At 37.2% G+C, this 22,374-nt stretch overlaps 2 protein-coding genes across 6 annotated transcripts; one reads left to right on the top strand and one right to left on the bottom strand.

The window, feature by feature from the left end:
- Positions 1-113: 113 nt before the first annotated feature.
- On the top strand, positions 114-8,922 carry mre11a (MRE11 homolog A, double strand break repair nuclease). Of its 2 annotated transcripts, none has more exons than XM_041995717.1 (20): positions 114-176; positions 1,879-1,954; positions 2,092-2,224; positions 2,377-2,537; positions 2,620-2,707; positions 2,796-2,937; positions 3,027-3,141; positions 4,286-4,471; positions 4,580-4,751; positions 4,849-4,929; positions 5,014-5,143; positions 5,389-5,489; positions 5,586-5,756; positions 5,842-5,901; positions 5,972-6,140; positions 7,537-7,623; positions 7,719-7,780; positions 8,020-8,081; positions 8,218-8,314; positions 8,561-8,922. In XM_041995717.1, exons 2-20 carry the CDS (start codon positions 1,935-1,937, stop codon positions 8,600-8,602), a joined length of 2,079 nt encoding a protein of 692 aa, XP_041851651.1. In that variant the 5' UTR covers positions 114-176; positions 1,879-1,934; the 3' UTR covers positions 8,603-8,922. The 2 variants fall into 2 exon arrangements, with proteins under 2 accessions (XP_041851651.1, XP_041851653.1); XM_041995719.1 differs by lacking the exon at positions 114-176 and adding an exon at positions 206-333.
- Positions 8,923-9,064: 142 nt separating this feature from the next.
- On the bottom strand, positions 9,065-21,624 carry tmprss4a (transmembrane serine protease 4a). 4 transcript variants are annotated; one of them, XM_041995811.1, is made up of 13 exons: positions 18,196-18,609; positions 15,192-15,246; positions 14,920-15,060; positions 13,450-13,602; positions 13,228-13,354; positions 13,004-13,123; positions 12,388-12,431; positions 11,970-12,132; positions 11,691-11,857; positions 11,352-11,447; positions 11,117-11,259; positions 10,814-10,966; positions 9,065-10,579 (listed from the first exon to the last, which is right to left on the bottom strand). In XM_041995811.1, the coding sequence occupies exons 1-13, from the start codon at positions 18,199-18,201 to the stop codon at positions 10,568-10,570; spliced, it is 1,380 nt and encodes a 459-aa protein (XP_041851745.1). In that variant the 5' UTR covers positions 18,202-18,609; the 3' UTR covers positions 9,065-10,567. The 4 variants fall into 4 exon arrangements, with proteins under 4 accessions (XP_041851745.1, XP_041851746.1, XP_041851748.1 ...); XM_041995812.1 differs by lacking the exon at positions 18,196-18,609 and adding an exon at positions 21,494-21,624 and having other exon boundaries at positions 9,066-10,579; XM_041995814.1 differs by lacking the exon at positions 18,196-18,609 and adding an exon at positions 21,359-21,379 and having other exon boundaries at positions 9,066-10,579.
- Between the last annotated feature and the right edge of the window lie 750 nt (positions 21,625-22,374).

The following is a 22,374-nucleotide window of genomic DNA, read 5'->3' as shown; positions in this document are numbered from 1 at the left end:
TTAGCTCCGCGGAAATGTAGTTCTCCCTTGCAGCGATTCGGGAGGTGAGAGCTTTGATGCCCCAGAATAAAACTACAATAACCCTGAGCCATTAGTGAAAGGTGGGCCTATGCTTTGCAAGAGTTGCCGGGATTTTTTTTAGGGTTGAGTTAGGTTGTTGAGAGATTTCAAGTGAGGTGGGTGGTATGACTTGTTTTTGTCTAAGTCGTATGTATTTTGCGTTCTTAACAACTATTAATTATTTTTACATAGCCATATTAGATGTGTTTTACACTAAGCGACTGCACAAACACAAGTTCGGTTCGTATTACCAACGCAGCAATGTAATTTAGTGTGAGTGTATGCTAACTTTCATTTCAAGTTACACGTTACTGTTAGCTGTAGCTGCCACTTAACTAGTATGCGATTAGTTAGCTTGATACAACAATGTATATAATGTCATGCTGTTTAAAAACAATATTATGAACAGAGTTTTCTTTCTAGAACATTGACTAATGTTACTACTAATGTTACTACTGTGAACATGTAATATTTAATTTATTTTTTTATGGTTATGGACGTGAAGTAATCATGTTTGTTTGTATGCCGTAGTTCAATATCACAGGTACAACTTTTGCTTATTTACTTACTTACTTACTTATAAACGAGTATATATACGAGTATATATACAAATAGCAAAAATAAAATGGAACTACATGACTAATAAACAACGATATATGCATAAATATTTACATAAACACAATAATATACACACACGTACACACACACACACACACACACATATATATATATATAGGATGCTATACAGTTTTCAGCAATCAAAGCAAACACAGCAGAAAGAGGCTTCCCATCCTGCTTCTAGTAGAGCAGGTGTCTGCAACCCTTGGCTCTTGAGCCATATATTTATGTATATTTATATGTATATATACTCTTCAACCCTTCTGCACTGGCTCTAGAAGAAAATAAGAGCACAATTCTGCATGTCAATGCTGGTTTACTTGTTTGCTTGATTTGTGCAAAGAAATCAGCAAACGACAAAAAATGCAACGCACAGCAGCTGATATATATTATCTGACAATGAGTGGAAATTTCAGAACTTATGTGGAAATCTGAGCTGTGCAAAAATGCTTTAATAAAGTTGATCAAGTCCCCAAAATGAGCTACTATTGCAGGTTTTGTGTCAATTCAGGAGATAAGGTGTGGACAGTCTTTCATAAATGGAGAATGCACAAAGATAATTTTTCATTAAAATATCAGAACATCTATTCTTGGACTTAAAAAACAAACTTAAAAAGATTCAGAAAATTAATAATGTATCTCTCTTTCTGCAAAGAATGTCAAGGACAGGACTATTAAAATGACAACATCCACAGCAGTACAGTGGGGCCATGGTTTAAGATCCTTGGTTTTTCATTTAGTGGGACAGGTGGTAAAAGTATTTCTTATATTAGTAAACGTTGCAGACCCCTGTGTTAAGAGGATGAACTGGTACCTTAAATGTGGCAAAGGAACTTTTTTGGCCTCAGCCAAATAAGATTTAGAAAATTTGGCATGCTTTTTTTTCTTTTTTATTTAAATCTTGACTGTTTGTGCCAGCATGAATGAAACTTACTTTCTGTCTTTGCATAGTTATTTGTGTCATTTCCTGGAACAAGACAATGTTTAACTTTAATCAGTACACACCAAAACCATTATGAACAGTAGTTGTGTCATAAGTTATTATATGTTTTGCATACCTAAGTGAAAAGGTTAAAGTAAGAAAATTTAAATAAATGTAAAAGAATTTAAGGGAGCTACCAGTTGCTTTTTCAGACAAGCATGCCTGTGTCATGTCTGAGATTTGGATGTTTTGGGTTATGTGTCTTGTTTTCTCTGCAGGGCCATTTGCTGACAACGTGCCTGGTGTAAACCAACCCCTCGTCTCTCACACTATCATGTCCTCAGAGAACCCCTTGTGAGTTTCTTTGAATTTTATACTTTTAGTGTCTCACAGTGAGTAGTGTTCACATATTACCAATACTTTGTACTACTAGATTGAGGTTAATCAAGTGTGTGAACTGTTTTCCTTTGCATTGTGGGCTGATTTTGTAGGGATGATGAGGATACCTTCAGGATCCTCATTGCTACAGATATTCATCTTGGTTACCTTGAGAAGGATGCCATCCGTGGCAATGACTCCTACAACACGCTGAATGAAATCCTGAAATGTGCAAAGACAAATCAGGTGCATGCAAGTTGGTATATGTATATGGGAATCATTGGCAATATTTAATATTAAATCAAATTATATCTATCAGCTTGAAAGGACAACCATGCTATCCACAAGTCTTAAACAAATATGATCACTTTTCTTTTTGCTTAATTGTGTTCTTGCAGGTAGATTTCATCCTTCTGGGGGGAGATTTGTTCCATGAGAACAAACCTTCACGTCGATGCCTTCACAGCTGCATCAGTATGCTTAGAAAATACTGCATGGGGGACTCACCTGTAACCTTCAATATCCTCAGTGACCAGAATGTCAACTTTAACACGACACAGTAAGTTTCCTTCTGCTCAGCCTTACCATTGATGCTTTATTTGTACTAAGTAAAGTGTTACATATGAGCTGATGTGTTGTAGGTTTCCCTGGGTGAATTATCAGGATGAAAACCTCAATATCTCCATTCCAGTGTTCAGCATTCATGGCAACCATGATGACCCTACTGGGGTGAGACTCAACTTCTACACATTCTTATCACATTGTTGAAAATTTGTGTGATTTTGTCTGTCTTGATAGTACCCTTATTTTCTCCAAGGCTGAAGGTTTGTGTGCTTTGGATCTGCTAAGTGCTTCTGGTCTTGTCAATCACTTTGGTCACTCCCACTCAGTCGAAAAGATAGAGATTAGTCCTGTCCTCCTGCAGAAAGGCAGCACCAAGCTGGCCCTTTATGGTCTTGGTAAGTTATTGTTTTCTGACAGACGTTTTCTGTCCATTGCTGACATAACTTTGATGTTACCTCTAAATTTTGTATGAATGTGTGTGAAGGTTCTATCCCAGATGAGCGCTTGTACAGAATGTTTGTCAACAACCAGGTTAGCATGCTTCGCCCCAAAGAAGATCAAGATGAATGGTTTAACCTTTTCACGATCCACCAGAACAGGTGTGTGCATTAAAACTCTAATCCATTATTTGAAAAGCCATATACCACAAATACAAAAGTATTTGTGATTTGATGTAATCTAATACTTACTCTGGATTCTGTTGGCTAACTTTTATGATTTGACATGAGTTTTCTAAGTGTACCTGTGCTAATAAATCTTTACAGCATTATTTCCCAAAAGTAGTAAGAATTAAAGTCTTCCTATTGTGGGACAAATTGGCCTAAAATGCCTCCTCTAGGCAAACCAAAAGGAAATTGAAAGTTTCTCTTGAACAACAATGAGTAAAAGGTTCATTTTGATGTCTTTTGGAAGGTGACACTTATCTCTTTTTCCTAAGATGTCACAATTACTGAAGATATTACTGGGACTGAAGTGCAGATATTTGAACACACTAAAATATATTATCTTTACATGTCCCTCCAAATTGTTTTGGTAAACAGGTCCCTGTAAATGACTATTTGGGACTTAATAGGTAGAAAACACACTTAGGCTGGATTTATACTTTATACTTTGTAAGGTCAGTTACAACATAGCTGTCGCTAGTGAGGTGTGGTCTTGCTCTTGAACGTAGGGGGTTTTTAGTGTCGTGTTGCAGTTTCTCTTCTTAATCTGAAGGTGGCAGCAGGTGTAGTATTGGCTGGTAAACTCAACAGGTCAGAGCTCTTTTAATGGTTCACTTCAGCCTGTGTGCATGAAATTGGAAGTCCTTCAGGTTTAAATGAGATCCAAAAGCTGATGATTCTGACATGATTCAAGAATGTTGAAAGTTAGGCTGGATTTACAGGAAAGAATGAAAAACATGATGCACAGCTGCATGTTGGGTTTGAAGTTTAACTGGATTATCAGGACATCAATGAGAACAAACTTATTTTGCTACTGAATTGCTTTTGTTTTGAGTTTTTTTATGATTGTGTTTTGTGTTTTAATTAATGACAGTGCTGTAAAATGCTTTGCATCAATCAAATTATAGGAACCCTGGTTTTCCATCAGTATGCTGCATGTTCATGTACTTACAAACATCACATGTATATGAAGCAAAATAATCTAGAAAACAACTAATGGCTTACGACCAGTCTTTTTAATTAAGCAGCTGTATTCTACATGGGTTTTCTCTCATCTTTGATGTTTGCCTGTTCTTTTTAGGAGCAAACATGGTCCAACAAACTATATTCCAGAACAGTTCTTGGATGATTTTATTGACCTGGTGGTGTGGGGCCACGAACATGAGTGTTTAATAGCACCAACCAGAAATGAACAACAGCTCTTCTATGTGACACAGCCAGGAAGCTCTGTTGCCACCTCCCTGTCACCAGGAGAAGCCACCAAGAAGTACAAATACAAACAAACAAAAAAATTATAGTCTCCAAATTATGATGACTATTGAAATGAATTTAGTAAGGCTGCTGTTGTCAAACTACTCTGTTGTTGTGTAACCAGGCACATCGGGCTGCTGAGAGTAAAAGGTCGTAAGATGAACCTGCAAAAGATCCCATTGAAGACTGTACGTCAGTTCTTTATACAGGATGTGGTGCTGGCTGACTACGAAGACCTTTTCACACCTGAAACCCCACAGGTCATGAAAAAAGTGGAGGACTTGTGCTTTGCAAAGGTAATAACTCAAGGTTCTCATCAATCGTACAGCCCTACTTTTCATACTGTTTTGCTAAGCCTCATCTTGTGTTTTTTTCCTTCTTGTTATTCTGCAGGTCACAGAGATGTTAGAGGAAGCCGAACGGGAAAGACTTGGGAGTCCACTCACTCCAGAGAAACCTTTAATTCGGTTGAGAGTAAGACGGGTGCACATTAAAAGCCTACACTCACTTTCTGAGTGAAACTTCCATCAAATGTATTGTATTCATTGCCTTTACCAGGTGGACTACAGTGGAGGTTTCGAGGCATTCAACACCTCCCGCTTCAGTCAGAAGTTTGTGGACCGTGTGGCCAATCCAAAAGACATTATTCACTTTCTCAGACGGCGTGAGCAAAAGGAGGACATCAAAGGTCTGACACAGGCTGAATGCTCCTCTATGGACTTGTTCATCAGTGAACAAAACAATCCAAGTGTATTATGTGTTTTTATAATCCGTGAATGATGTACGTCATCTTCTGCCTCTAGCAAATGCTGAATTCTTAAAGATAAAAATAAAAAAGAAAACATGAAACTGCAGTTATTTTTCCAGCATTTCATGAAGGCTTTAGGTAAAATGTCCAGTTAATTTGTTCTCTATGTGATGTTTACTTTTTAGATGAGGTCAATGTTGATTATAGCAAGCTGTTAAAAGTGACAGCTGTTGAGGGGCTAAGAGTGGAGGACCTTGTCAAACAGTACTTTGAGGCTGCTGAGCAGGTCGGTTAAACGAAAACACATGGTGACAATACTCGTGGGATTTTTTTTTTAGTTTTCTTCATACACAGTTTCTAGTATGTATGTTTGTCTTTACAGAAAGTACAACTGTCCTTGCTGACTGAGAAGGGAATGGGAAAAGCCATTCAGGAGTTTGTAGACAAAGACGAGAAGGATGCTATTGAGGAACTAATCACCTATCAGTTAGAGAAGACACAACGGCATCTTCAGGCCAGAGGAGTAATTACAGAAGAGGACATAGATAAAGAGGCAAGACGATGCACTGAGCATTGTAAGTTGAATAAAAGTTTCTGCTGTATAGCAATGTAACACTGTATGTTTATGTATTCTTCAGGTTCGGCAATTCAGAGACTCCAAAAAGAACACAACAGAAGAAGAGAATGACATAAAGGAGGTAAGCAGTGAATCACCAAACATCTACAAAGCTCTTTTGACCTTGTGTTTAATGTCTCACTCCTTTTCAGGCTATGAACAGAGCCAAAGCTCACCGGAAAGAGCGTGGAGATGAACTTGTGGATCCAGATATATCAGATGTCGCTATGGACTCTGATGAGGGCTCAGTTTCGTTTCCAGCTCAGGCACGAGGCAGAGGGCGAGGAAGCAGAGGACGGGGAAGCAGAGGCAGGGGTAGAGGTAAGAGTGCAACATCCATGTTCTCACTTAAATGACACAAAGACTGAGGTGTTGCTATTTAGGTCTAGTGATGCCCCCAAGGTTTCCGTTGATCATGGTTTCTTCAGCAGTTATTTGAAACCTACAGCAATGAACCTCGGTGTGCTTATAAAAAGTGGGGTTGGAGAAAGTGGAACTGAAGGTTCATTTCAAAGCATCAATAGCAAAGATCAATAGCAAATCCCCGTACACAAATCACTGAGGGCCTGAGATGCAGGCTACACAAAACATAAAGAATTTAAATGTCTATCTACCAGACTGTTGTATAGGAATGTAAACAGAATGTATAATGTAAAAAAATGAGTTCTGGCCACAATTTACTGATTTCTTAAGTTAGATACAATATTGACGGCCAGCTAATGAGGGACGAACTCCACTATGTAAAAAGGTATTATTAAAAGATGAATGAAGATACAAAATAGGAAATTGAACATTTCTATGGGTTTATAAAATGTAATTGACTCCTCTAATAGTTATCTCATTAAGGATATTTAGGTTGAAAATTAACTGTCCTTGATAACTTGCTATTTTATGCCACTGTTAGTGTAGTGGCATTAAGTTCCTTTGATCACCACCTTAATGCTGCAAATCAAATAAGTCACCATCTTCTAACTGCTGATTTGTTATCTTTCATGATTTTTCTGTTGGTTTCTTCAAGCTATTTTATGCTGGTAAAGAAAATTCTGATTATTCATTATTAATATAATACAATAATTAAACAATTACAATACATAATTATTATACAAAACAAAGTGAGTTCACATAACTGGAAACGGGCAAACAAATCACACTAGTTAGAAAAAGTGTCTCATTAATTTTTTTATTCATTTTTTTAATTGAAACTTTATTTATCAGGTGATCCAATTGAGACCCAATGTCTCACTTTCAAGAGAGGCCTGTTTCAGAAAAGACTTTAAACTCCATCGATGAAAAGTCTTTGAGCATATTTGTAGTTTTCATCTGCATATGCTTTGTACTTTCACACATGACATCGATACGCATCATTCCCAGCTTGAAAGGAAAATGTGAAAAGGCCTTTTGTTTTCCTGGCTCACGCACACTTGGTGTACTTGCAGACAGACAGTCAGATTTCTCGGCTGTATGGAACAGCCCAGGGAGGAACTAGTGGTCACACGTGTTTCAGCTACAGTCACCCTCAGTTTTTCTGTCTTATGTAATGATTGTGTGTGTTTTATAAAGAGAGAGGGTGGTGTTTCTTCTTTCGTGCATAGAAATTCACTTAATTGACAACCATGTAATAATGTGATAACAGTAAAAATACAAGTACAAAGGCTACAATAATGGAGTACTGTTCCTCAATAATCCTTGTTCCACTGTTCTTTATGTATTCATGCAGGTGCATCTGCTTCTGAACCAAAACCAGCTGGTCGTGGACGTTCCCAGAAATCTTCAGCAACAACCCAAAGCAGAAGTATTATGCAGGGTAGGAGAGAGTTAATTTAGCAGAGAGTCACACATAATGCAAACAACTTTAACCTTGACTCCTCTTAAATCATTTTCTGTTATCTTATTCTTCAGCATTTCAGGCTCCATTTCAAAGATCTCGGACTGAAGCAGCCACATCTTATGCAGCTGATAAAGTAAGCCAGATAATAAACAAGAATGCATATTCTGATTTCCACCAAAACTCAGTGGATTTCTCTTATTAATGTTCCAACTCTCCATAAAAGTTTGATAAAAATTTAGCTAGGTAATGTCTTTGCATCATGTTTTGGCAGCTTCCATGTTGGTTTGATACTTGACACAGACATAACCTTACACACCTCTTAACCTTTTATCTACTCTCTCAACCTTGGTTCTCTTCTTTATACATTTTCAGGTGACCATTGATGACTCAGATGAAGATATGCCTGTAATGAAAGCAACCAAGCCCCCTGCAAGGTCTGTCTCTTTTTCATCAGCTGTGGAGAGAAAATTTACATAGAAAAAAAAGTCAAATATTTTCCTACCTCTTTCCTCTAGCTATATGTTTGAAACAGCCTTAAAAAACTGGCCTTTCTTGTTTTTTTTTTCCCAGACCATCATCATCATCATCCCTTCCTAAGTACAGCTCTCAGAGCCAGAGCCAGTCATCTAGAGGAGTTGCCTTTGATGACAGTGATGATGATGATGAGGTAAAAAGAGTTGAGAGAATACCACAGGGGTTTTGTTTTCCTGACATGTGAGACGTGGCTTAACAAGAAAGAAAAAGGAAACTTAATTAATCCCAGAAAGAAGTGACAACTTAACTAAATTAACCTGTTAAATATAATTATCATGCAACCACAGTGTTTGAAGGAATCAAAAAGTGATAAATTTTCTTAAAAATCTTTTCACTTTTCACTGACCAATGTTTTAATTATCCTTTCTTCTTGATGCAGGATAACCCATTCAAAGGTCCAAGCCATCGTTCAGGAAGATAACCAGAAGTACATTTGTTATGTGTTTTGATTAATGCAGTTGACTTAGAAAAAGGTGTTGTACATTCACTTTTCTCAGTCTTCTAAATGTTGATCAGCCATCATTTCAGGATAAAGCTATTTAATGTGTTCTGATCAGAGGGCTAAGTTCGAGGTTTCATGGTACAACAAAGAGGAACTAGAGTTTTTTACACTCTTATTTGTTTGCCAACACCCAAACCCAGCTGTTAGATATTCTCTGCTATTCTACACTGACCAATGTTAGTTTTTTTTACTGGTCTTTGTTGTTCTTTCTAGCTCTAATAAATGTTTTTCATATGTAATCGATTGTGTTTGTAGTAGGATCTTTTTTCTAAAGGTTTTGGCTGGAAATCCACACACACACAAACAAAAAAAAAGTTAATGAAAGATGGGTGATATGACATTTGTGAAATGTGAGATTATTCATGTTTGCATTATCTTTTGTTCAGAATTTATATAATGTTTTACGTAAAGCTCGACCCTGCTCTATTGTTAACTTTTGGGTCAGAGGGTGTGTGAATGCAACAGAGAAAGATCCAGTGCCAGTATATTCATTTCCAAAGAATATCACGTTTTTTAACAAAGCTATTGTTCCCCAAGGGAAAGTTTTTATTATTATTATTACATTTACAAACTATTTACAGACATAAAAATTAACCACATATGCAATTTATAGCCACCATGACACTCATACATTATTAAAATCTTTAGACATGCAATACACCTGTAACAATTAACTATAACTAAAAAATTCAGCATAAGACAACAGTTTGTTTTAGTTTAAGAAGCTAATTTGTACTCATTTAAAGTTTTTAAGGCGAAGAGAAGGGTAAACCTGTGCATGGAGTTGCATTTTGTTTTAGGTGAAATGAGGATTTTTATAATTAAACATATTGGCAAAATGCAAAATTATGGCAAATTAATTGCTGAAAATTCAATGTTTTGGATAAATTAAATATATATCCTTTGAACAAAGAAGGTAAACATTCAGTGACCAGCACTTTTAATGTGACCATAGTATGAGTAGTCTGTCAAATTATTACACAGCAATTCAATATCAGGCATTATAAACATGCAACAATTGTTTTTTCTTTTTTCTTTTTTTATATATATATCAGTGCATTTGATGAGTTACATGAATGTGCTTAGAGCTGACTAAAGTAACTCACTTTCCACTTAAAGTGCTCATGTGAATCTTTCGGTGTTAAAAAGCAAGAATAGCGTTCATGCTGCAGAGAGTTGCGATTACCCGTAGGTACAGGAAGACACCACATCAAGAACATCAGCACCAGAAATGTGTGGAACTCCTGAGTGGGCGTCACTTGCATAAAATTGGTGATATGAATCACATTTCACAACTCTACTGATGACACATTCACATTTCTTTCCATTGCAGTTTAGTATATAACCCTCACCTAAAGTCAGAGCCCACATAGAACTCAGAATCAAGCACATTATATCTACCAGACTGGCAAAGTCCAAATTAAGTTTTTTGCTCTGCTCATGTCTATATCACAGATCATACATTCTGTCCTAACTTGATATTGTTCTTCTTTCAAGAACTCAATCAATGAGTGACTTGGATCTGTGGAAAGACAGCACTGTAAAAACTAAAAACATGTGTGTTCGGGTGTTCTGCCATAACTGTTAAACTGGTCAGTGATATAAATATACTTGTCCCCTGAGATAAGAATCAGAAATAGTTCAAACAACACCTGAAATAAGTTTGTATGAAATATGTCTATGTGCAGCATTTCTGCATTTGGCTGTTGGACAGCTCATCTATTTTGCAGGTGAGATGCATTTTCAACTTTTTTTTTCCCCTCAAAGTCCTTCTCCCTTTTTCATGCAGCTACATCAAAACAAAAGCTTTCTTTCAGTTTCACAGTCTGTCTGAGGTAGAGTAGACTGGAGTCTTGTAGTGGTTTACTTTTACAGTGGATGTCATCAAGGATTTTTCTGCAAAGACAAAGTGGAAATTATTAACAGACGGTTTGCACATATTGCTGTTCTTATTTTTCTGTGGTTAGACTTTGAAAATGAAATAGCTTCTGAACAGTAACTGTATTATATAACAGCAGTAAAAAGACACTTTTCTTCCTTTATAATAAATTTTTAAATTTAAGTGTCACTGCCAGTTACATTAAGCTGAGAATACCAACACAGATTTGGAACATGTTCTGTATGTGATACCTCAATAACTGTATAAATCCAGTTGAGCATCTCTTCCACGTTGCAGTAGACGCCGGGCCTGTTCTCTCGTGCACAGCCAACACCCCAGCTCACCACTCCTACCAGATTCCACCGAGAGGAAGAGAAGTACACCAAAGGGCCCCCACTATCCCCCTGGAGTTCAGAGCACCACAAAATTCATCAGTCATTAAGAGTTTTTAAAATTAAACCCATTTGAAAGATAAGAAGATAAATAATAAATGACTATGGCGATATCTATTGCAGACAGTTATTAATTTGTAATAGGAATAAGTGGTTTATTACCTGGCAAGCATCCACTTTCCCCTCCAAGTAACCAGCACAAATCATTCTTGGTGTTATAAAACCACCATAGACTGAGGGTCTTGTACATATACTCTGATTTAATAGAGGGATGTTGGCCTTCTGAAGCGAAGGAGAAACCTTACCTGAAAGCAGAAGGACATAACTTGCAAGTTGAGAGGGTGAAAACTCTAAACCTGTGAGGAATGTTATCTCTGTTCTCAAGATCGTTTCTCACCATTCTCTTCCAAGTATCCCCAGCCTGTTACAACCATTGATGCTCCAGCATCAATCCCAAACATGTTAGGAGGTAAACAAACAGGTTTTCGATTTTCTGGAAGATAAGCAGTCATTATAAAACTTAAAACTATTGTTTCATTTCAATGTAAATTTAATAGCCCAGAGGAACTGGTTAATAAAATCTAGGCCACCAGAGGGCAGAAAAGTAAAGCCTACTGAATATACATATACATTTTTAAATGTACATCATCCAACTTTGTCAGGGATAAATTTTAGTTGCGTACTATTTAAAGTTGCTTAGCTGACATATTGATGAGTGGTTAAAATGAAGTCTAACCTCCCACAGTGATCGGGCTGCTGAGCCTCATAAGTGCTATGTCATAGTCATTTAGTTCTGGATTGTAGTTTCCATTCAAGATGATCTTGTCCACGTAAGAACCTCCTAATGTGCTCATGTATGTCTGTCCAGACACCACTTTCCAACGACTCAGCTCCTTTTTAGTGCTGCAAGGCCCAAAAGAAGATGGCAAGAAGGCAGTGAGAGAATGAATTAATGTATCAGGTATTAACAACAAAGCAAAATTTGAAGGAAATAGTGTACAGGATATCTACTGACCCAGCAAAGCAGTGGGCAGCAGTAACGACCCATCGTGGTGACACCAGTGAGCCTCCACATGTATGTTGGCCACCTTGCTGCAGGCTAACTTGCCAGGGCCAGTCCTTAATTAAAGCACTGGTGCCCCCAACAATACGGATTTCATTGCCCATATGTCCACAGTCTAATGAAGAAAAGTAAGTTATTTTAAAGATCTTTTAAACAAATATTTTTGTTTATCTATAGATCAAGATCTTTTTAATAAATAGCCTTTTGTTCTTCTATGAACTAATAACATGCCTCAGAATGAGGTAAGACATGTACAGGCTTGTCATGGTGAAACTTGTCATATTATCCACTCATCACCCTCCAGCCTCTTTCTGTGATAGCTGAAAAACATGTAAAAGTCAGTGACTGCTTCTCTAAAGATAAAACTTACCTGAACAAGTCAAAGAGACCACAGATCCAGATCTGCACTTGTTGCTGTTTGGAAAAGGGACGTTCAAGAAAAATTTAGAGGTGATATTGATCCATACATTACTGCACAATTAGTCAGAAATAAATATACATAAAGATATTACCATTTGCTGACCTGATCCTACCCCCTGCTGAACTATGTCCCACTTTCTGTTCTGCTTTGACTTGGTAAAAGCACCCGTTTTGTTCACTTTCATAAGTTGTTAAACCCAGAGGGAATAAAAACTGTGACCTTTTCTGTACTTAAGGAACAGCAACAATGAGAATGAACCACTTCATGTACAATTAATCCAAAAAGAGGAAGACAGCAGAGACCAAAAGTGAAAATCCAAAAGAAAAAAGGAGAATTGAAGTGGAAATTTTTCTAGCAAACACTATTTTAAGTCCTCCTTTTTTTTCAAGATTACTTCCCACTTTAGCTAACCTAATCTGCCTGATACTTAAGAGTAACAGTAAAATTGGCACTAAGAATGGCAAGAATATCCCATAGATTACTAAAATCCCTTCTCTGTGTAGCAACAGCATATAATTGTCTTAAACTATGAAGATGCTATATGATGACAGATTGTCTTAATCACCTGTCAATGGTAGCCTGATGTATGGGTGTCGTCGTGGTCCCAGGCATGACAGCTGTGAATGGTCCAGTTTTCAGAGAAGATATTAAAGTGTCCACTCTGACCTGGGTGCTCTGGGGTTTACTGTGAGAATGGAGGGGTATGATTTTAGGCTTCATTTGAGGTTAAATTAACCATTATTTAAAAGCACATAATAAACTAATAGTGTTTTGGGGTTGTCACTCTACTTTGTGTATCCCAGTTGGTTGCAAGCTGTCTGTGTGTGCTGTTCAGTCCAGTCGTCGCTGCACACACTCCGCCAACCCGAGCCAGAGCTGTATACTTGCAGGACAAATTGGTCTGTAGTTAGGCGAACTGGAAAGAGGGATGGTACAGAGAGGAAGAAAAGTTACTGCAACTTTTGATTTTGTTAGCAGACAAAGTGAGGGCGGTTCAGGTGTTTGCTTTACCTGGGAATGTTGTATTGACTGTAAAGTCTGACACACAAGTACTTTCATCTTCTCCTCCAATACAGTCAATATTTCCATCACAGGCTTTGTTTAAAGGGATAAACTTCACTGAGCGTTTGCAGAAGAAGTATTTGCTGTCGATCAGGACCTTAACTGGAGGACACAAGAGGAAGGAGTTGTAAGAATAGGGCAAAATACAGGTCAGGTTGAATGACAGTACACCTTTAAACAAGTTTCTCTATGAACATGGTTTGTGCTAATGGAAATATGAAGGAATGACATATTTGAATCCTGTAGCAGCGGCCCAAGTTTGGGCCTTGAGCGCCATCTGGAGGGCCACAAAAAACATATCAACTGAAGACACAAAACACAGTGCTGACGAGAAGCTCACTTGTGATGCAACTTATTACCACTTGGTGGCAGTAATCTGTCAAGTAGTTCAATAAACTCCAATAAGCAGAAAACTCAGCTAGCCGCTAGCTTGTAGCGAAAGGCATGAAGAAGTAATATTTCATATGAAAAAATTAAGACGAATTACTGAAGAGAACCAATTAAAGGTCACCACAGAGCTTCATTTTTTACACTTAAAAACCACCAACCAAGCCAAAAATTTGGTTGTAGTGATGGACTCTGACCTAAATTATGAATAACACATCAAGAGACTCACAAAGTCAGCCTACTATCACTTTAAGAATATATCAAGGGTGAAAGATCTGATGTCTCAGCAGGACCTGGAAAAACTAGTCCATGCATTTATATTTAGCAGGCTTGATTATTGTAATAATGTCTTTCTTGGTCTACCTTAAAAAAATCAATTAGACACCTGCAGCTTATTCAGAACTCTGTTGTTCGAGTCCTCACTAAGACCAATAAAAGTGGACCACTTCAGTCCAGTTCTAAGGTCTTTACATTGGCTGGTTGTCCATCAGAGGATAGACTTTAAAGATATACTGCTGGTCTAAGGCTCTGAATGGTTTAGGACCAAAATACATCAGTGACCTCTTGACCCACTATGAACCTGCCAGACCCCTCAGGTCATCTGGATCAAGTCTTTTGTCAGCTGTCTGAATTAGAACTAGACATGGAGAAGCTGAATTCAGCTTCTATGCTCCATACATCTCCCAGAAAGCTTCAGATCAGCTGAAAACACTCAGTTAATTTAAATTTAAATTGAGTTCTTCTTTAAAAGTCCAACTCTGCACAGTTTATTTTTAGCTTTAAATTTTTTTTAACTTGATCACATTTCAAATGCTGTTTTCATCTAATGTTCTTTCTTCCTTTTTCTTTTATTTTGAACTGTGAATTATGATTCTTATTTTTTCTGTGTGATGATGTTTTGTGACTGTAATGCACTTTGTCGTAGAACTGTGCTATACCAATAAACTTGCCTTGCCTTGTCCCAGTATATCAAAGGTTAAGAACCCCTGCTACAGTCTAAAGACAAAAGCACAATCAGGAGAAGTGACTTACTGAAGTAGCCTGCGGTGACCAGTATGCCCAGTATCACCACTACTATTACAACTGTCAGCAACACTCTCTTCCTTTTAGACGACTTGTCTTTTTGGGGCTTAGGAGCCGTCATGGGTCTTCTGTGGCGGCCTGGTTGTGGAACTACAGAAAAAAGCACGGATATATAATATCTGTACAACAACATAGTTACTAAGTATTAGACATGGAATTAATAAAATTCTCGTATTGGCGAAACAGTTGAGTCATAAAATCAAGGCTGACTAATGACTTACCTGCTTGCCTGGGATTCAAAGGTGTGGAGCTCCCCTCAGGTAGCAGAGCAAGTGTCTGAAGACAGAAGGACAGAGACATCAGAACAGGTCAGACCAGGTGTTGCTGCAACACTGAGTCAACAACACTGGCTTGCAAAAAATGTACAATATTTATTTGCATTTGCATTTCCAGGAAGGAGTCACAGGTAATCACCAGTCGTACACACATGGGATACTGTGCCAGTATGAGTTGGCATATTACATCCATGTGCCACTTTGATCATATCAGCTGCTTAACATGCAGGCAGCTACAATATGACAGATTTCCTAAATTCACCATGAAACAGATGGTGATCTCAAACAGTTCATTGTGCCGTATAGTGTGGCAGTCTTTATTGTGTCCTTGACTAGTGTGGAGGAAAACACACCGTTATTTTGCAAGGTGGTGTGAAGAAGGGAAGAAATCCTTTAACCACAGGAGTAATCCTATGTTGTCATTTTTCTTTTATTAATTCTTCTGCAGCAGGAACATTACTTCTCAACAGAGAGAAAACACCTGCTAGATCTGCTAGATTGGAAAACACCTCTTTCCATCTAGCAGAGGGACATTTTTCATATCAAGCTTTCTAAGATATTTTTCTTTTCAAAGCTTATCTCTAAGCTATAATCAATGCTGACTCAAAAATGCACTTCACGTTTTAAAATAGCTCTACAGTAATTATATTCAAGCTCCTTTCCCGGTACACAGAGGTTATCTGTGTTGTAGCAGTTTCACCCATAATAATCAGACAATCAACTTGTGCAGATATTCAGCAAAGCCAAATTCGATTAATCTTGAAGCTCAAGTATCAAATATGAGTTGCCAACTGGAATATTAGGAGTTTTCAGTACATGGTGTATAGGTACAGACGGTTCTCTTCTACCTGCTGCTCTTCATTTGTCTTGTTCTCACAAGTAACCAACTGTTAGAATGCTTTATTGGTTACAGAAAAAGGTAAAAATGGTCAAAAACAGGGTTGGGCGGAGTTTCCAGGACTATATAAAAACAACAACCAAAAAAAAAGGAACTAGAAACAAATTTTCCTCCACTTCTGCTTATTTTTGCATATTCATGTGCCACCAGAAACTTCAGTGTACTGTATTGACTCCATAGAGAGAGAGGGACAAAGAATGTTGTTGGGCTGGTTCTCTCTCTCTCTCTCTCTCTCTCTCTCTCTCTCTCTCTCTCTCTCTCTCTCTCTCTCTCTCTCTCTCTCTCTCTCTCTCTCTCTCTCTCTCTCACTATCATTATCTCACTATCCTTAGGTGACACAGTTAAGTCAAATTGTTTGATTCGATATGCTCCCATAGACACCTTTACATGCTGAAAGACAAAAAGCCACATCCAGCTAAAAGCATAAAGGCGGAATGCATCAAACACTGAGGCACTTTGTTCTGTACTCCATATGTTGCATAGTCAAATTTCTCAAATTTCTTCTCACATTTAAACAAGGAGTGTCACACTTTTGTGCAATAAACCTTGTAGCTCCTAAGTGTGTAACATAAGAGCTGTTCTCATGTATAGTGACAATGCTTTTTTGTTCCTATGTTTAATTTCTGACCATACGATTTTTCTTTTATGTAACAGGATGTAAGGTGATTCTAAAATATCACCTCTTCATCTTTTTTCAACCAAAAGAATAGAGGCTGCTCATCATTGGTCAAACATTTGTGGTAAAAGACAAAAAAAAACTTTTAATAAGAATACTTAAAGAAAGTTAAAGAATAGTAATATATGAAATAATGATTAAATGTGAATATAATTGTTCACAAGTTTGTATAAAGTATAAGTATAAGGAATAAAGACAGAATAAAAAGAAAAACAGATACATCTACAAGCCATGTTATCTAGAGAGGACAAAAACCATCCAGAAAACCAGTTCTACTTTGTCATCCCATGATACACATGATACTACTTGGAAACATCAGTGTTGACCTTGTTACCATGACTAATATAAAACATTTTATGAGACAGTGCCAGAAATCTGCAGGTAGCTCCCAACCTGATCAGTTTATGTTAAGTCATATTGGTGGAGTCCAGCCAGTTAACCCAGTGGCATTAGGAACCATTCCCGCTCCAGTAGGCAAACCATAATTGGGTCAGCCTTAACAGATAAAACCTTTGACATGGTTAGTCTTTTGTTAAAAAAAGAAGGCATTCCTCGCTGCTTCTCAGTTTTGCTGGATAGTGTTTCCTTTAAGCTGAGATGTTAACAAAAGAGCTTTTGAGAAGCTATGCGTGACTTGTTGGATAAGATAGATTTTTAGGGGCAGAATCTAATACATGTGAACTTGTGTGGTGAGCTTGGAGTTTGTAATGCAATTACAGACTGCAGCACACAAACACCACCAACACAAGCTGTGGTTCACATCTTGGCTGTTGACATTAATCTTTAATAAGTAATTAAGACAATATGAGCTGATATCTGGAGGAAATAATGGAAGAATACGCACACATATTGTTGACATTCTCAAAACTAAGGGAGGGACAAAAATCTACTGAAGCCAGAGAAACTTTTGGTATCAGGGAACCAGTGTAACAAAACCTAAACTTTTATGTTAAAATAAATACAGACTTTTGTGCTGATATGTGAGGCCTACCATCAATGTTGAATAGGTTTTCTATCATAATAATGCCATAATAGTTTCCTATGATGATTTTCAGAATAAATCAAGTGTTTATAACACCCATCCCAACCCTGAAGTTTTACCTCCACCTGAAGCTGCCATTGTTTACACACCTTTGATACAATTTTTTACATAATGTATTCTCATTTATTATTAATATAGCTGCTGTTATGAACCAATAAACTGTAGAAATATGTGTGGCAGGTATCAGCAAATAGCCCCACTGGTATTACAATGTATCTTTCTACCAAGTAAGGTTGTTATCAGGATATATTCAAATGGTGTCCTTTTAGCATATCCGTGACCTGACTGTACTATTTCATGATGAATATGTTATTTCTTCTCCAGTTGCACTCACCCACATGATGTTGTTCTCGTTCCTGGTTAACTGGATCTGCCTCAGGACACAATATGAACTATGCCCTCCCCACCTGGAGGCTCAGTTCCCTCAAAACTTGCAGTTCCCAGTAGCCTCCGTCCTCTTCCTCCGACTGATCAACACCTCTGGTTTGAAACCTGTTCTGACTGTCTCTTTCTTTTCCCCACTCCCTCCCCTTTTCTTTCTACAGTAGGGTAACTGAATCTGGCTTGAAGGATGCCTGACTTGCCCCTCTTCAAAATCCCAAGACTGTGATAAAGAGTTCTGGTGTATAGCGTTGTATTTCGATGCCACACAGATTTAGAAGCAGCTGCTTTTTAATGACCAAGCCCTGCTGACAAAACAAAACTAAAGTCCAGGTAACCTGACACTTCAAACCTCCTATCTGTGTATCTGTCTCTTTCCACCTGTGTGCCTTCTACTGTTTGGCTTCTCCTCCTTCATACCCTCCCTGTCAATATTTAAAAACTCTTGGGGTTTGAATTTATTTATATGAGCAAATAATTATTTGACCCCACCCCTTTGGTTTGTCCACAACTTACCTTGCAAAAAACAGATATGACGGACACTATCAACTAAATGAGAAAGTTACTGGCAAGTCTGTTCAGCAATATGCCCTGTGGGTGAGGTGTGTGCTCCACCTGCTTTGTTTTGACTGTTTAATCTAATACCAGTTGGTGTCAGTTTAAAAAGTATTTGTCATCACACTGTGACTGTGACAAAGCTTTAAACAAAAACACAGGAAGGTTTTGATAAACACACGTCATGCCAAGTTGCGACATTCAGCTTTAACATGATGAGAGTTGGAGGATACAAATGAAATGACATAAACATTTGTCTTTAAATCAAGCACATGCAAATGCAATTACAGCACATTTCAAACTTTATTAGTTTTACCAGTTAACCAAGAAGTAGATCAAATAAAAACAAATAAAAATGTTTCCAGCAGCGTTGGTTTACCTTTTTGTTTGTCTGTACGCTTGTCTGTGTTATGGACAAAACGTTATGGACAGATTTTGATTTTTTTTTTTCTTTCTTTTTTTTTTTTTTTTTTTAAATGTCAGAAATGGAATAAAAGAACAAGTGATAAAATTTCTGGGGTGATCCGGATCATCATCTGGATCCAGGAATTTTAAAACATGATTCTTTACTATTGGGAAATACGGATGATGACGCCATTACAACTTCTAACTCAACAGATAATGTCAAGAATCATGGGATTCTGGGAAGACATTCTCTGCCCTTTCTCAGTCTCAATAACTGACAGTAACAGCCTGCAACTAATTAGAAAAGACTAACATTTCATACAAGATGTTTTTTTCTTCCAAAATACCTCCGTGGGTTTTACATTTCAATACTATGGACTTTTATGTAAAGTACAATACTATCACAGTTATATTTGTACTTAAATAATTAACCTACACTCAAAATTCAGCTGTTTTCAAGTTAGTAATTGGATGAGTGCCAGTAGTGCAACATGCCTGTACATGCCAACAGACACAGACAAATACAACTATAGTTGTTAGTCTTTTGCTTTTGAAGGGTTGGATTGTACTTCATAGATGCACGTGACTCACAAGGTCAGTGCTTTCAAAAATGAAGCCACTGTAAATGTTATGGGACACTGAACACAGATAACTGAAGAGAGAGAGAAAAAACTTGACTGGGATTGTGAGAAAAGAGTGAAAAGGCTGGCTGAAGAGAAGGAGCCATTGTTATAAACAGCAGTTGATTGTGTTGCTTGACCTCGACTACTGGATGCACTGATCCTGAAAGCTCATTTCCAACCTTTCTTCACTTGGTGACTTTACCCTACAGTAGCAACAGTTGGCTCATAGATGAACAGTACAAACGTAAATACAGGAATTGGTTTGTAACTGTACGTAGGTTAATAGGGTTTACAGATACATTTGATTTAGTCCGGTTCGTTTTATACACCTAATCAAGCATACAGCCGATAACCTTATTTTTATTTAGGTTTGCTGTTGCCAAGATATTCTAAGGCTCCACCCTGGTATGATAAATAGTTGATGACCTCTTTTTGTGTGTTTGTCTGACTATAACACTGTGACACGAGCCTCATTCAAATACCAACATGTGTTAAGGGATTAGGAACAAAATAGTTCATCTTACAATACCATCTACCGAATTATAAACCCTCTAATACTGCACAATTCTCACAGAGCTAACACTATTAATCACAAGAAAACAGTGCAGTCATATTGTTTACTTTTAGTGGCAGTGCTTGTACAAACACGTTTGCACTCACTATAAAACACAGCGATGAATAGATCTGATTAATCACAATCACAGTACGCCTGCTATATTTGGTACTTGAGTAACAATGATTAATCAAACTGCTAATCAAACTGCTAATTTAGTTAATAATCAACTTTTATGACATAATAACCGAACACTCAGTCCACACCAGGAGGAGGAAACATATTTGTCCTGTAACCATCTGTTAAAATCAGTATGTTTAAAAAAATTACTTTCTACTATTTACAGCTCAAGGACTGCTGATATTCTAAACAGCCTTTAGCTCAAACAAGTTATATATTAACACATGCAGTCAAGGTCCTAACTGAGATTTTATAAAGCCTAATAACCAAAGGATCCCAAGTTTAACCATGATATGTATTGTATTAGATATTTTTAATACTTAGTCTCTAAGTATATTTAGAAAATGTTTATTTCATGCGAATTTAAACTAAAAGCAATAAATTCAATACGGTTAGAATTTGATCTGAGCTGAAGTCAACTTAATAATTTATTTATTTCCATAGTAATTTATTATTTATTCCCCCATAATGATGTAATTTATTATTTGCTAGCGTTTTTATTTATTTTCTATTACATATTTCATTACTCACAATGAACAAATAAGAACTACAATAATTTTAAGAAACCTTCATGTCCAGAGTTATGGATCCTTATCAGACATGCTGATAAACAGTTAAAATTTAGTAGGGAATGTTGGTAGAGAACGATCAAAGGTTATTTCTGTGTTAGTCGACTTAGTCAAACCTCATATTTATCACCCATGCAGAATGTCATCCATTCTTTTCCCCCATGCCATCATTGTTGAAAAGTGAAACTCAATGAGAATCAATTAGACAAAAATACTCAATTACATACATACATCATGAAGGCAGTCCAGTGGCTGCAGTTGAGAGAAATAAAAGCAGAAGTAATGGAAAAAAAAGGAAGAAGAAGAAAAAAAAGCACTTCATACTAAGGCATAAATCAAAGCTCACATCACTGCAGTCTTTCTCACCTTCAAAGTAGCTTTCACTCTGTAGCTCCTAGTTAATAAAACATCTGAATGTCAGAAAGAAAACTGGTGAGAAGAAGCAATCCCAGTGAACGAAGCAGTGCATTTTTTTCTCTGACAACCTTCTGAACCAACATTTATTGTTTCAGTGGGGAACACCCTTTAGAGTTCCTTCATCCCACCTCTCTCTCCTCCACCTCCACAGCAAACAAACTCTCTCTCCCTCTCTGTCTGTCTACCTCTCTCTCTCTCTCTCTCTCACACACACACACACACTTGTGCAGACACAAATTCACCCTACCACAAAGTTCATCTAAAGGCAAACACTGTGAGTAAATCTTGAAAGAGATGACAGGTTAATGATTAGCTCCTTCACATTTGTTGTTGTTGCTTGTACTCCAAAGTCATTGCTTCTCTCTCATTTACTACATACACAAAGTTTACACATTTGTCAGAAATGAGAAAACTGTTGCCTTTTTTTCTTTTAAAAGTAGATTAAATATGAACAGAAATAGCTACGGTTTAATATACAGTCAAAAGGCCAAACTGCTATTAAGTAAATGAGAGCCATTATTTTCTGAAACTTAAATAGACAGGATGAAACAAATAGAAATTTATCAACTTCCCACTGAATCCAGTGGTTCAAATTGTGGAGATATTCCAGTTACAAGCTCTGGAAGTCAATATTTCAAGTCCTTTGTGACTCTCCTTTGGGAACTCATCTTTAATGATGGTATTGTGTCACCTGTCAGCCGCTGTCTATTGAATGAAAAGGGTTACAGTATAAGGAAGTTTTTGTGAAGTCTGCTCAGAAATGTGAAATATACCACTCCTTATGCAATGTAACTTTGCTGTGTGAGTATCAATAGCAATCCATGAGGAAA

This window comes from Melanotaenia boesemani, chromosome 9 (assembly GCF_017639745.1).
Source record: "Melanotaenia boesemani isolate fMelBoe1 chromosome 9, fMelBoe1.pri, whole genome shotgun sequence".
NCBI lineage: Eukaryota > Metazoa > Chordata > Actinopteri > Atheriniformes > Melanotaeniidae > Melanotaenia > Melanotaenia boesemani.
The sequence above is the reverse complement of the archived record's forward strand: the minus strand, read 5'-3'. Positions and strand labels throughout refer to the sequence as shown.

What these genes read in the sequence shown, in the direction of transcription:
- mre11a (XM_041995717.1), top strand. Translation starts at nt 1,935, where the DNA reads ATGTCCTCAGAGAACCCCTT. An exon ending in AATGTGCAAAGACAAATCAG is followed by an intron (nt 2,225 to 2,376) that starts GTGCATGCAAGT and finishes GTGTTCTTGCAG; the next exon opens with GTAGATTTCATCCTTCTGGG. An exon ending in ACTTTGAGGCTGCTGAGCAG is followed by an intron (nt 5,490 to 5,585) that starts GTCGGTTAAACG and finishes TTGTCTTTACAG; the next exon opens with AAAGTACAACTGTCCTTGCT.
- tmprss4a (XM_041995811.1), bottom strand. An exon ending in AACCAACTGGGATACACAAA is followed by an intron (nt 13,124 to 13,227) that starts GTAGAGTGACAA and finishes CCATTCTCACAG; the next exon opens with TAAACCCCAGAGCACCCAGG. An exon ending in GGAAAGTGGATGCTTGCCAG is followed by an intron (nt 10,967 to 11,116) that starts GTAATAAACCAC and finishes TCTGAACTCCAG; the next exon opens with GGGGATAGTGGGGGCCCTTT.